General features: G+C 44.0%; 1 protein-coding gene across 1 annotated transcript; it reads left to right on the top strand.

Annotated features, from left to right (window-relative positions):
* Positions 1-356: 356 nt before the first annotated feature.
* On the top strand, positions 357-6,725 carry SRD5A3 (steroid 5 alpha-reductase 3). The gene is made up of 5 exons (XM_054990012.1): positions 357-592; positions 3,490-3,662; positions 4,076-4,270; positions 4,685-4,807; positions 5,981-6,725. Exons 1-5 carry the CDS (start codon positions 396-398, stop codon positions 6,238-6,240), a joined length of 948 nt encoding a protein of 315 aa, XP_054845987.1. The 5' UTR covers positions 357-395; the 3' UTR covers positions 6,241-6,725.
* The last annotated feature ends 8,449 nt before the right edge of the window (positions 6,726-15,174 follow it).

Below are 15,174 nucleotides of genomic sequence, written 5' to 3'. Positions count from 1 at the left end.
TACTATTTTGCAACTAACACGGCTAACTCCTCTGGATCTACCTCCCCACAAAATATTTCAAAATTAATGTATATTCGCTCCTGCCTCAATCCAGCAGCCTGCAGATCCAACCAGTCAATAGGCGCTGCCGCGGGAGGATTCTTATTGGGTCGGGAGGACGACGAGCTTTCCGCTGAGCCAATCAGCAGCAACCAGCGCGAGGCGCGGGTTGCGAGGAAGGGAGGTGTGCGAATCGTTGGATGGACGAGCAGAACTACCAATCAGAAGCAGAGCGAACAAGAAAGCGGCCCGCGGGGAGCCAATGGGAGCCCTCGCTTGAAGACGGCGCTCCCGGGCCGGCAGGAGGCGCGGCTTGGGCTGCCCGCTGCTCGTCCTCCGCTGCGCTCCGGGGGGCGATGCTGGCGAGGCTGTGGCTGGGGCTGGCGGGCGCTTTCCTGGCCGCGCTGCTGGCTCTGCCGCGGCTGCAGCCCCCGCCCGGGTCTCCCGCGCTCAGCCTGGCGGGGCTCTTCCATGATCTGCTCCGCTACGGGAAGACCAAGGGCGGTTGCGGGCAGCGGCCGGCCTGGCTGCGGCGCTGCGATGTGCCCAAGAGGTGAAGGGAGCGGGCCCGAGGGACTTGGGGGACCCTTAGAATTCTTCCTAGGAATCAGCCGCGAGAGCGCCTCTGGGCATGTGCAGAGTGCTTTCCCTCTTGCTAGGAAAGCGGGCTTTGGGAGGGAGGCAGAAAACCTTCGGAGCCTGGCGGGTGATTTGACAAGTCCATTGGGTCAGCCGGAGCCCAGGGCGAGGGGCTCCCGGAAAGGCTTTCTTCTCCCGGGCTGCTTGGCTTGCCGGGAGAGTTGGAGCCCCGCGGCTTCTTATTTTAAACGCGCAGCCAACGCGCTGCAAATGTCTGCGGTGAGGGGCGGCTGATCAGGGCAGCGCACGCGACATCGATGCGGTTTGTTAGCAGATTCAAGAGTAGAAAATGTCCTTGTTTTAGCTAACGTTTTGGTTCAGGCCGTGAGAATTCGGGCAACTCACAGGAAGTCAGCTTTTTTGGTAGTTTATATTTTGACCTCCTCTGGCCTGAATTCTTCCATTCTTCCTCCTGTTCCCAGTTACATCTGATAAATATTACTTAAGAACAATAGGTCAAAGAAAGAAAGAAAGAAAGAAAGAAAGAAAGAAAGAAAGAAAGAAAATATCAATGTGGAGCAGCAAATACTTAATCACGGTTTAAGTCGTTCATTGTGTTCTGTCACAACATTTTGTACTGTGAGAGAGGAAATGTCTAGCATCTGTCAGTTACTGCTTGTGCACTTGTTGGAAGGCAGAAACAGGTTGACTTCTCAGTCTTGCTTCCACTGTTAGAGCTCTACAAGTCAAAATTATCTAGATATTTATTCCCTCTTCTCAGTGAAAGTTCAGGGAAGTGGCTTGCAGTGTCTTGAGCAGGGGAGAGGGCTTTCCATCCAGTCCTTCATTTTGCCTGCAGTCCTAGGGAGGACAAACTCTTATTATTCTTTTTGGGGGGGGGGTGCCATTTTTAGTCCGCCTTTCTCACTGAGACTCAAGCAGATTACACAGTGTGAGATTAGTACAATCAATATCAAGGACATTTCCATAAACAATGCTATAGGGTAAATAAATGCAAGTTTACAAAGACATAGCATTAGTAAGAATCCAATACAGTATGTTACCTTTGATCCGACATTGTTTCATGCACCTGTCCTACAGCTGTACCAAGATAGGATCAATGTTGTTTTGGCTATTGTGCAATTATGATCCACTCCAGAAAAAACAGGAGATAAACAACAGCAAACGCACAATATCTAGCAGCCAGATGAATCCAACTCAAGGCAGAGTTTTGGTGTCATGATTGCCAAGGATAAATTTGGGGTATTGAGAAATACACTGTGAAATACATCAGAAACGCAACCTTGGTGCCTATGCAGTTTAAATTGCTGTAGATTGAACTCAAAGCCATTTAACACTAAGTCACGAGTTTACAAGAAAAAGCAGAGGCACCTGTGTTTGTATAAGTGCTGTATTTCACAGAGGAAGTGTTATTAGCATCTCTGGTACTTAAAACACTTCCTTGGAGATCATGAGTCCATTTGATCAATTTGAGTGCTGGAGACCGTGCTATTTCAATCATATATTTGCTGGGTTTAAAAAAAAAACAGAATCAAAAGCTTCTGCTAAAATGTTTAATGGGTTAAATGCATGTTTAATGGGTTAAATGGAGCCTTAATATATGCATTTTCCTGATCAACAATATTGTCCCATGGATTGTTATGCCTGTTACATTATGTATATAACCTTTTTAAAAAATATACTCTGCCACAATTCTCAGCAGGCCTGTCTTACGAATCTGGGGTGGTTAAGTGCACCAATGTCAAATTGTGGCCCCTGTACTGTAGAAGCTAAAAATGGGGAATTGACATTGTACAAATTACTGAAATCAACAGGAGTTATTTCAAGCAACCTGAATCTATGCGTGTTTACTGGGGAGTAAGCCCTGTTAATTTTAATGGGATTCATCCCCAAGTAAGTGTACAGCTTAAATAATATGTTTAGGAGAAAATGAACCCTCCTCTTTCTGCTAATGAGATGCAAAACAAACAGTATGTTCACAACACAGTTCCAGACACAATGGAGATGCATGTCGCTGTGTTTGAAACTTCACGCTCACAATTGGCAGAATGAGGTGGAGCAGTTTTGTGGCACTAGAATGGACTGCAGCACATCAGATTGCAGGTGGGGGGGCTCATATTTTTAATGCTGCCCTGCATAAAATTCCCTGTACATACAAAAGAATCACTGCAGTATATGGAGCAAGATAAATCTGTTCTTCCTGGTGTGTTAAGAGAAGGTATTTTTCTTTTGTTTTTTATAGCTTGTAGGGACTTTCTTTTAGCTGGGGGGGAATTTAAAAATGGTATTTTCTATTTGCAGCCTGAGCTGGTACAGTCCATTCTCCCACTTCATTTTTGCTGGCTGTGGAGACAAGGTCTCTCGACTAAACTTCTAGTGGTAGCTGATGTTTTTCAGTTTACTGTGAGGTCTTGATATCTTTGAAATTAAGACATGAATTCAGTGCTGGGGTGGCCGTCCTCTTATAAGCTTCCCTGTCGAAGGGGCAAAAACACTAAAAAAACCCAGCCAAGAAGCTCTCCGATTTGACAACTTGCTACCTTAGATAACAAAACAGGTGACTTCTCTAGCATTAATCTTTCAGTGCCACTGGGTGGTGCTAGAGATTACTCTCCTCAAGGGAAGGTCATAGATCCAGAGGAGTTAGCTGTGTTAGTCTGCAGTAGCAAAATAGCAGAGTCCAGTAGCACCTTTAAGACTAACCAACTTTATTGTAGCATAAGTTTTTGAGAACCACAGCTCTCGGTCGTGGCACTCTTTTCTGGAAGGGAAGCTATTTGGTTTTCAGGATGTGGGAACTTGGGAGCCCTTTGCAGAAAACCACCAGTTGTTTTTTGCTTCCGTCTTTAGATGGTTCTATCACTTCTATGTTGTGGCTGTGATCTGGAATGGCATCCTGCTCCTGTGGCTCACCCAAAGCCTTTTCTTCTCGTGGCCCTTCCCAGTTTGGTTTCAGGATTTGCTCGGCATTCTTGGTGAAGCATCCCAGGACTGGAACGGAGGCACGTATTTTTCTGAGAATGGTAAGACCGCCAGTTTATAAAAGGAACGTACAACCTATGCTGGTTTCTCTTCAGATCGTATAAATCTTCTGAATATAAATCAGCCCAGGATCATCTTGGAGAAGGCTGATGTCTTATCATTGGGAGGGAAGATGCCATTTAAGTTCCGACTGTGCCCTGACCTGATGAGATGGCCAAGATCTTTTAAGGAAAAATAGATTTGGCAGCCAAGGGATCGTTTCCAGAGTACAGCACAGGCCGTTCTAAGAGCACCAAGTACTCTGTGCGTGTAAATTTCTTGCAGTGCCACTCAGTGTTTTGTGCAGTGCTGGCATGAACTTTCTTCTCTTAATCCTATAGTTTGCTGAATGAATTTAGCATTTCTGGGGAAGTGAGCAGTAGTTTTTACATGTCGACCTGTGTTGGACTTCTAGGTGGTGAGTCCCTCTCTGCTTTTCTGGTTTGCCTTTTTGTCTGGCTGAACAGCTGTAGGCGACTCTGGGAATGTCTTCGCATCAGCGTGTTCTCCAGAGGAGTAATTCACGTCATACAGTATTGCTTTGGACTCTCTTACTATGTGCTGGTGGGTTTAACAGTGTTAAGTCAAGTGCCACCTGGTGTCCGGGAAGGTAAGTGTTTTGGTACTATAATTGTGTGGTGCCCTCAAGTCATAGATGGCTTATGGCAACCCCTGGTGAGGTTTCCATGGCAAGAGACTAACAGAGGTGGTTTGCCATTGCCTGCCTCTACAACACTGGTCTCCCTTGGAGGTCTCCCATCCAATTACTCACCAAGGCTGACCCTGCTTAGCTTCTGAGATCTGACGAGATCGGGCTCACCTGGGCTATCCAGGTCAGAGCACTATAATAACGTAACACACACATTTTTTTTTCTTGTTAGAGTAAAGACCTGGTCTGTACACGCAACAGAATGAGTTCAGAGAATTCTCAGGTGGAGGGTGAACGATGCCCCTGGGAAGGAAACAGAGTCAGTAGAAGAACTGTGGATTCTAACACACTTCTTGGTTTTTTTGCATGGTCCAGGGAGAGGTGGCAGGCCGACCATCTGCTGGTGCCACGTCTTTGGACTCATGATGTTCATTTGGGCCTCAGTTCATCAGCAGAGGTGTCATGTTATCCTAGCCAATCTGAGGAAAAATAAATCAGGTATGGTGTCTGTAGTAGCTATGGACCACGTTTTTTCCTCTCAAGTCAATGCTTCATAGTGCTGAAGGGGGGGGGTCTGACTTTGTGGTGGAGAATGCCCTCAAGTCATAGCTGACTTATGGCGACCCCTGGTGGGGTTTTCATGGCAAGAGACTAGCAGAGGTAGTTTGGCATTGCCTGCCTCTGCAACCCTGGTCTTCCTCGGATGTCTACCATCCAAGTACTAACCAAGGCCGACCCTGCTTAGCTTTTGAGATCTGACCAGATCAGGCTCACCTGGGCTATCCAGGTCAGAGGTGTCTGATTTTTAAAGAGCTGTTAAAGCTTGTAGGTGAGGGATGCTGAACCTTTCCTGCCCAATTTTTCTTATCTTCCTTCAGCTGTTCTCCCTGAGGACTGTCTCCTTGCTAGGCTCATTTCCAGTACTGGAGCCTGCCTGGAGGAGGGAGCAGTGACATCTGGGGCCAGATTGCAGGGAGGGAAGCCACAGTCAATGGAGGACTCTGCCCTTTTGCTCTTTACGTTGGACTCTGTTTTAAACATGATTTGGGAAAGACCTGAATGTTGCCAAATAGGGTGGTGTCTGCTGCTGGTATGTGTGGTTTGGGCCTGAGCCAAAGGGCATATGAGCATATATGGAATAATGTTTAGGTGGTATTGTAAAATCTCAGTCCATAGCAGCAACCCAAAAACACTTTGCATGTGCTCAGAGATGTCCTGTTTATTACTTTATACGCTCCTGGGCAGCAGCCCTGACTTTACAGACAGGTTATAGGATTTGCTATTCATGTCTGGCCATGAGAGCTAATTATGTTTGGAGCTGGAAAAAGCAAAGAATGAATCTTTCCCTGCTGACTTGCTGCTAGACCAGAAGAACATACCATATAGGTCATTACGTTAAACAGGTAATTGAAAAAAATGGACCTAGGACAGCATTTCTTAGATGTTACATTTCGGCCAGCAGGTCCCCCAAAGCAGGTGTAGCTGGAACAGTACCTGTTCTTCAAAAGCGGTGGCATAATTTTAGCAAGAAGAAAGTGCTCCAACCTCTGTACAGGTTTTAATATCCTCAAATCATACAAATGCTGGTGAAAACTAGGAATCTTTTAGTGTTGCCTCTTGTTTAGACACGGCTAACTGATGTTTTTTCTCCCTTCTCTTTCTGTTTTGCAGGAGAGGTGGTGAATCTGGACCATCGCATTCCTTTTGGCGACTGGTTTGAAATGGTGTCGTGTCCGCACTACTTTGCTGAACTCCTAATATACATATCAATGGCCATTACATTTGGATTGAACAATTTAACCTGGTGGCTTGTGGTGATCTACGTGCTCTTTAACCAGGCCGTCAGTGCTGTGTTGTGCCATGAATTCTACCTGAGCTACTTCAAGCACTATCCAAAGCATCGGAAAGCGTACATTCCCTTTCTCTTTTAAGCTATTCACTTTAAGAAACTTAATTCCAACTTTGACATCTCATTTGGAAAGAACAGCCGAGGTCTTTGGGAATCATGGTTATTATGAACCAAGGATTTGGCTGAAACTGAGTCGATACGGATGATTTTGAAATGTACATGTGGTTCCGAAATGGCCTTGGTAATTTGCCTTTGTGGTCACAACTAAAGAATATGAAAGCATTATTTGTGAAGTTAAAGAGGACTTCCGCAGTGTGCTTGAATCCTGAAGGGTTTCTACCTTGCAGCCTAGTTGAACATGAGCAACTTGATTAGCTTGGAATAGCAGGAACAACCCGTAACTGGGCCTGATTCTGTTCAGAAGTAACTACATGAAGCAGAATGGAGATACAGCATGCACTTCTATCCCTTCAGTAATGAATTGAGAAATCAGCACTTAAGTTTCATGGGTCAACAAGCTCCACTAAAAAGCATTGTGTCTAAGGCAAGATTAAAGTTTGGTCTGTGGTTTGTTTTCTCTTTCTCTCTCTCACACACACACATACACAAACAAACACACACACACAGCAGTAGTAATCTATCATTTGAAACATGAATGTAAAATATTATTTAGAAGAGCATCTTTGGTAGTTTGTAAATAGATTATATTTGTCAGACATCCAGAGGAGTTAGCTGTGTTAGTCTGTAGGAGCAAAATAGTAAAAAGTCCAGTAGCACCTTTAAGACTAACCAACTTTATTGTAGCGTAAGCTTTCAAGAGCCACAGCTCTCCTTTAAGCTTTCAAGAACCACAGCTCTCTTCATCAGATGCAATTGCAATTGCATCTGACAAAGAGAGCTGTGGCTCTCAAAAGCTTATGCTACAGTAAAGTTAGTTAGTCTTAAAGGTGCTACCGGACTTTTTACTATTTGTCAGACAGTAGAACTTAAATTATTAAAGCTTCCAGGAAGGGAGGGAACATGTTGAAAAAACAGATTCTTTGTGCTGCACTTTTTAATTTTGAGTCCGTTTGGTGTAGTGGTTAAGAGTGGCAGGACTCGAATCTGGAGAACTGGGTTTGATTCCCCACTCCTCCACTTGAAGCCAGCTGGGTGACCTTGGGTCAGTCACAGCTTTCTCAGAGCTCTCTCAGCCCCACCCACCTCACAGGGTGTTTTGTTGTGGGGATAATAATGACATTGACTTTGTAAACTGCTCTGAGTGTGGCATTAAGTTGTCCTGAAGAGCAGTATATTAATCGGTTGTTGTTGTTGTTATTTTGCATGCTGCAGCTGCTTCTCTAAGCCCTAGAGAGCACTGCTAGTATACTGCTTGTTGCTGTGTTGCTTGTAACCACAGAAATACCAGTGTGGGACAAATTCTGATCCCTGTTCAAAATATGTGGTTACAGAAACTCACCATTCCGCATCTTATCAGTGAACTTTTGCGAAGAACTAGGCTCTGTAACAGTCACACCCTAATACTTGAAGGAATAGTAGAGAAGTTTGTTACTGGAACCTCCTACCAGCACAAGTGATAACAGTGTTATTCCAAAATGTTACACTTGGATGCCAGATGTTTACAGAGATTTATTTCCTGGTCCAGAGAGTGTGAGTTGTTGGGGCTTCACTGTAATGCAGTAAGGAGAAGAAATCTTGTCTCCCTCAACTTGGAATGTCAATGCAGTGTGGCATATGCCCCAATACGTTGCAGTAGGTTCTGCATATAGTCATCTTCTAATAACTAACAAAAAAGGGCATCGTGTAGTGAATAGCAATTGACAAACGGAAGACCTACCACGGTCAGGTCTAAATAATCAAGATACAAGCAGGTTTTATAAGAAATGTTCCAAAGACAAGTGCAAACCTTAACAGATTGTGGGTTCTCCGACCCAGGAGTTGGCTTCCTCCGTGATTATTTTGTATGGACTTCATATGGACTTTGGGGGATCTGGACTAATTACCGGGAGTGTATCAATTTCTCTGGTGCTCAAATTAAACAGCAAGAGGAGAGATGGAATAGAAAGTAATCCATATTGGATTTGGGGACACCAGACAAGACAATAAAATTCAGCATAAGAGCCCGTTTGCTGTAGTGGTTAAGAGTGCTGGGAGTCTCATGTGGAGAGCCGGGTTTGATTCCCCACTCCTCCGCTTGAAGCCAGCTGGGTGACCTTGGGTCAGTCACGGCTCTCTGGAGCTCTCAGCCCCACCCACCTCACAGGGTGTTTGTTGTGGGGATAATAATAACATACTTTGTAAACTGTTCTTGAGTGGGCATTAAGTTGTCCTGTAGGGTGGTATATAAATCGAATGATGTTGTTATTTATGAAATATTTTTCCATTATTAGTCATTTTGTTTAATGAGATTATTATTAGTAATGGGTGCTTCTTCTATCTTGCATTTTTGTCCAAAATGAAAATGCAAAATGTATATAATATAGGACTAGTATAATATATGCTAAAACGTAATTAATTTATGTACCTCTGTTAACCCAACTCACTACAAAATTAGATCATAATGTTAAACTATGAATGGCTGCTGAAGCAAAGATTTTCACTTCCATAACTATGATGCTATAAGGGTCACTGTGTGTATGGTGGGGGAGGTATTTGGGAATTTCCTGCATTTTGTAGGGGGTTGGACTAGATGACCCTAGGGATCCCTTCCAACCCTGTGATTCTATGATTCTATGAATCTGTTAAAGTTTGCACTTGTCTTTGGAATATTACTTACATATGCTGCTTGTATCTTGATTGTATAAACACCCAGGTATTTAGATAAATAAGATACATTTTTGATAATGTATCAGAAGGATTGTGTTATTTTTCAGTTGCCTTGTGTTCTGTAAGTATTGTGGGTAATTTAGACTTGACCGTGGTAGGTCTTCCATTTGTCATCTTCTAATAACTGGCAATTGATCTCCAAGAGAGGGTGGGTGCACACGGGTTAAGGGTCCACGGCTAGTATTCTCACCCAGACTGTGCAAAGAGAAAACAAGTCCCTTCTGCTGGCATAGGAGACTATAATACTAGAAGAGGACAGCTCTTAATTCAGGTATGCTACTTTCAATCAAATATACGGCTCTGGTGTTCTTTCAGAGTATTACCTCTAACCAGCTGTGCTACCTCTCCTTTCCTGACCTGCACGAAGTGTGAAAGAAGTCTCCCTACATGAGCGTTCAGAAACTGGCCTTACTCTCGGCTCTTACTTGCAATACCAGTGGTCATTGGGGTGTTTTACTGACCAAATTCTCATTGTACTGAATATGATGAGAGAGCCAATCTCTCCCACTGTGTGTTGAGTTGTTGATTCTGCCAACATCCAAATTCCAGGTACATTGATCTAGTTACACTCCTTTTCTAGCTACTTCTAAATTGTATGTGACCCATCATCCAGAGTTCCAGCTTTGAGAACAAAATACTTTTGACAACTGTGTGGACAAGGGTCTAAAGGAAAGACAGTAGAGCTATGTTAGCGGAGCAGCTCCAGAGCTGCCAGGCTGACACATCTGCCTTTGACCCATTCCGATCTGGTTCCAGGCCTGGATTTGGGGCCATGATGGCGTTTGTTACACGGATGGATGATCTTTGCTTAAAGCTCCACAGAGGACCATCTTCCCTGTTGATATTGTTAGATCTTTCAGCAGCCTTTGTTGACTGTTCTTATCCCCCCAACTTGAATATGGAGTTTGTGTTCAGGGCATAGCCCTTGGGTGGTTTCGCTCTCTTATGTCTGAACAGACTCAAAGAGTCTCCACTGGAGGTATGGAATCATCTGGGTGGATTTGTCTTGTGGAATGCCACAGGGTTTTGTTCTCTCACCCATGCTCTTTAATATATGCATGAGGCTGCTGAATGAGACTGTCTGGAGCTTTGGGATTGGGTGTCCTCAATATGCAGATGACACCCAGCTCTGTATTTCATTGTCCAAGCCTCCAGATGTGTCTGTTTTGGTTCTGAACCAGTGCTTTGAGTCTGTGGTCAGGTGACTAAGCCAGAACCGAAGCTGAATCCAGACTCGACGGAGGTAATGCTGGTAACAACGGCTGATATTCCAGAGGGCCTGAGTCCACTTGTCCTAGATGGAGTGAAGTTGGCTTTCTAAGAGCTGGTCAAGAACTTGGGTGTGCTCGTGGTCCCTGCCTGGCTCTTTGAAAAGGATTACTGCAATGTGCTCTACATGGGTCTGCCCCTGAAGACAACACAGAAACTATAATTGATCCAGAATGTAGCAGCTTGACTATTGTCAGGGGCTGGCCACGGGGAACATATGCTACCCATTTTGAAACAGCTATATTGGCTGCTAGTTCAGTTCAAGGTGTTAGTCATGATCTTTCACAACCCGGGACCCCCATATTTAAGGGGTCTATCTCCTTCCATATGTCCTGGTGCACATGTACCACCCACAATTCTCAGGCTGCCATTTTGTTCACTGTCCCACCACTTAGGGTGGCCCATTTTGCATCAGCGAGCGCTCTGGCCTTTTCCATTGTGGCCTTGCTCTATGGAATGGGCTCCCTGAGGAGATGGGAGCCCCCTCCACAGAGACACTCCAGAGGCACTGGATGACATACTTATTTGCCAGGGCTTTTGAGGGTGTGTGAAAAGCAGGCATCTTTTAGGGGTGGTGGGTTTTATTTTGGTTTTGATTTTAATTTTGTAAGCCTCCTTGATCTATGTGGAAAGGTGGGATATAAATGCTTAAATAAATACATGTATAAATAAAATAAGTCTAGGTTGGATCATCTAACCAGCTTTTCTGCCAATGCAAAAGGAGCTCAGGGTCCTGTCTGACTATTCAAAAAGGTTGGGCTGGTGATCATGAGAAATGTGTAGGACTGGGGCTGTAGTAAGGAGGGGAATAGGGTGAGACTGGAAATGCTGGCTGGATCCCAGCCTTTTGTGCAAGATGCGAAAGAAGGGAGAAGGAAAACTAGTATGTGGCAAAGTATTTCCTAATTTCTTGCCTACTGAAGCCTTACTTTTCTCCAGTGAATGTTTTGTATGAATAGATTTTATCTGGTACAGTAGTTACAGTATTTCTGTAAACATTTTTTAAAAACTTTATAGTATCTGCCTTGCTGTTTGATATATAGTATCTTTCTGCTTCAGGAGAGTTTGCCCATAACAATGTAATTTATTTACTTTACTTCATACTCCATACAAATCCATATTTAATAAAGTTTGGAGCTGCCACTGAAGTTTGAGAAATAAACCCTGGATATCCTTATTTTCTATACTGACAAAGTAGAAGATGGAAGTATTCGTGAAGCACTTAAATGTACCTGCAAGGCTAATTTCCCTGCTGCAGAAAACCAAAATTAGCCCTGTGAGTTGGATCCTACCAGTTTCACTACTGGCAGAAAAGGGGTGATCTCTCCAGCTGTCAACTCATTGCATCCCATGTAGGGTTTTGGGTTTTTTTTGTCTACACAGATCCCATAATTCCCAGCATTGTGTTTTCTGGAGTTAAAAGGAAGCCAAAATCTTGTACCAGTGGAAAAACTGACAGGATGCAACCCTCTGTCAAGAAAAGTTAAATGCTGTAACTTTGGATAATTTATGTATGCACTTGCATTTGTTCCTACATTCAATTAAAATACGTCTAGTCTGGGGCTGGGGCAGAGTTATATAGTGCATTGAAAACAGGGCAGATTGGCCATTTAAGCCCCTGGGGAATGTCCAGGGAGGGTGGCCCTGGGCACGTCTTCACTCATGTTGGGGGACGGCAGCCCCATGTAAAATTAGTCTTGCCTTATTTGTGGCAGTTGATTGCTTTGTTAATCACCCCTTATTCTGACTGGTGTAGCGAAAGCAGGTTACTGTCAAAAGGCCTGACAGAGTGGTGTTCCTATTGGAGATCTAAATTGGGAGCCATGAAAGGTTTTCACCTAGGTCTATAAGCAGGGCTTTTTTTCAGCCAGAACGTGGTGGAACGGAGTTCTGGCACCTCTTGAAAATGGTCACATGGCTGGTGGCCCCGCCCCCTGATCTCCAGACAGAGGGGAGTTTAGATTGCTCTTGGCGCGGAGGGCAATCTAAACTCCCCTCTGTCTGGAGATCAGGGGGCGGGGCCACCAGCCATGTGACCATTTTCACTGACGGTGATTTAAACTTTTAAAAACTCCCCCTTTGTTCCAGCTGCCCCAAAGTGACATCATTGTGTGGTCCTGGGAGCATGCGCACATTTTGCTCATACGCATGTGGTACCAGAGGCACCACCTCCCACCTAAAGTTGCCCCCTGTGCTGGCAACCCACTGAGTTCCACCACTTCTTTTCCCAGAAAAAGAGCCTTGGTCAATAGTATTTGATAATAGAAACCCAGACCTTTTTGTGATATAGAGTATGCTAATTAATCTGGTGAAACCAGATTAGTTATCTTGTAAGTCTGCTAAAGGTTCAGAGATCTAGTTTAGTTATGAATTGTGGGAGCAGCAAAAAGTGTCACCTTCATTCAAAGAATGGAATTGACTGATAGGAGAGCCATCAACTACCCACAGTACAATTGCTTATGATATTAAGCATTAAAAGTGTATCTACTTTTTGGGCTCCCAGTATTCACAGCAACCAGCTTTACAGTCCTTTGTTACTCCTTGTTTACATTAGATGTTTCCAGCGATAAGAACTGGGCTTAGTTCCCAAGCAGATTTCTGGCTTTACTTCAAGACATTTTAACTCTGCCAGCATTCTTGATGCAATTTGCAGGCTTGGAGACATAAGAGGCTCCTGTAGTTTGGCTGAGTCTTCAGCAAGCATACCTAAATGGAGCTTAACAAATATAATTGGTCTTTAAGCTCTCTTGTACACCCCTTAGTAGCAAATGGGGCAGTGAAGGAGAACAATACAGAAAGTCATTCTGGCCAAAATATATGGGGTGGGGTGGGGAGCATGATTCCACAACCACACCTTTAGGACAAATTAATTTAGTGAACGGAGCTGATATCAACACTGCATCTTGTGTTCCAGTGCCAACAAGTCCTGGATTGCACTCTTAAACTGCTTATTACAGCACAGCACTGACTAGGCAATATCAAGATGGGTCGCCGTGTCAGTTTGTCTGTAGCAGTAGAAAAGAGCAAGAGTCCAGTAGCACCTATAAGACTAAAAAAATTGGTTGTAGGGTAGGAGCTTTCTTGAGCCACCGCTCACTTCTACTGATACAGACTTGGAGGCATCTTCAGTTATCTGAAGCAGTGACTCACAAAAGTTCTTACTCTACCCCAAATGATGTTAGTTTTATAGGCATGTCTTGGCCTGTTGCTCATTTCCTGCTTATTTGTTAACGCTATACCAAGAACAAAATCACTTTAAAATGAAGTAGCAGACATCCAATGATTTGTTGCTAGTTTAACGGAAGAGGGAAGTGAGTAGATGAAGTAATAGATTTGCATGTAGCTATTTCTGGGAAAAAGGCATAGAGAGGTTGGCAAAAGGTGGTGATGTAAATATGCAAAAAGTGAACAAACAGATTAAGTATAGGCCTGTCACTGGCTACTAGTACCTATGATAGTTAAATAGACAACATGAAGAGACTTGCTGTGAATGCTGCACTGGAGGGACTCTACCCAGGAAGGCACTTCCAGAGCAAGCCTAAGAACATTTTTCCCAGGGAGAAAGCCAACTTCAGTAAGATTCTGAGTAGACCTATTTAGGATTTGCACTGTACAAGTGTGATCCTACTGCACAGATACACCTTCCTAAGTCTATTGAGTTTGGGGTGTAACTGTTTAGGATGGCATTGTACACGTGCCAGACTGAGCCACCAAACACACTTCCCATGATGAGATTACTTTGGCTGGTGAAATTATAGAGCCGGTATGGTGTGATCTACACATCTCAGATTCAAATTTCATGTTTGTCATGAAGCTTAGTCGATATCCCTGGCCCAATCACTCTTTCTTAGCATAATCTATCTCACAAGGTTGTTGTGAAGATAAAAGGGAAGAACAATGAACACTACCCCAAGCTCCTTGGAGAAAAGTGCAATAAAAATGCACTAAATATTTTCTCTTATGTTCTGTCTTGGATATAAAAAACCAGTTTTCTGCATATTTATTCCATTGTTCCTCCAAAAAGTTCAAGGGAGGTGTATATGATTCTCTTCTCCTCCTTCATTTTACTCTCACAACAATCCCGTGAGGCTGAAAGGAAGTAAGCCTAGAAGTTGCCCACAACGTTTAACAGCAGAAGTAAAACACCAAGATTCTAGTCCTGTGGCACCATAAAGAGCCCTGACCTGGATAGCCCAGGTGAGCCTGATCTTGTCAGATCTCAGAAGCTAATCAGGGTTTGCCTTGGTTAGTAATTGGATGGGAGACCTCCAAGGGAGACCAGGGTTGCAGAGGCAGGCAATGGCAAACCACCTCTGTTAGTCTCTTGCCATGAAAACTCTAAAAGGGTTTGCCATAAGTTAACTCTGACTTGAGGGCACTCTCCACCAGCACCCTAAAGATCATCTAGATTTCTGGGGTCTGAGCTTTGGAAAGGTTGCAGCCATTTCATCAAATAGCAGAAACAGAGAATCTGACCCCACCCCCCAGACCTAGCTCAACCCACTAACTGCTGCACCACACACTCCAAGCTTGCTGAGCTTGAGTTTTAAAAAAATCACAAGCTTTTCACAAGGGGAAATTCACTAACATAATAAAAGAGCACAAAGCTTTGTAAATTTGTATTTATTTACCCTATGGCATTGTTTATGGAAATGTCCTTGATATAGACTGTACTAATCTCTCACACTGTGTAATCCGCCTTGAGTCTCAGGGAGAAAGGCGGACTATAAAAGACATAAATAAAATATCATCTTAAAACTAAACTAGCCATAAATACTTGAACCACCACCCCCCCAGAAAATATTATATGCTTTTCACAAGGGGAAATACACTAAAATAATAAAAGAGCCCCAAATCATCTTAAAACTCAACGAGCCAAGAGAACATCCCCCCACCTTCGGCGGATCCTCTCGTCAACCTC

This window comes from Eublepharis macularius, chromosome 10, assembly GCF_028583425.1.
Source record: "Eublepharis macularius isolate TG4126 chromosome 10, MPM_Emac_v1.0, whole genome shotgun sequence".
In the NCBI taxonomy this organism is placed as follows: Eukaryota; Metazoa; Chordata; class Lepidosauria; order Squamata; family Eublepharidae; genus Eublepharis; species Eublepharis macularius.
This window is presented reverse-complemented; position numbering and strand designations above follow the sequence as displayed.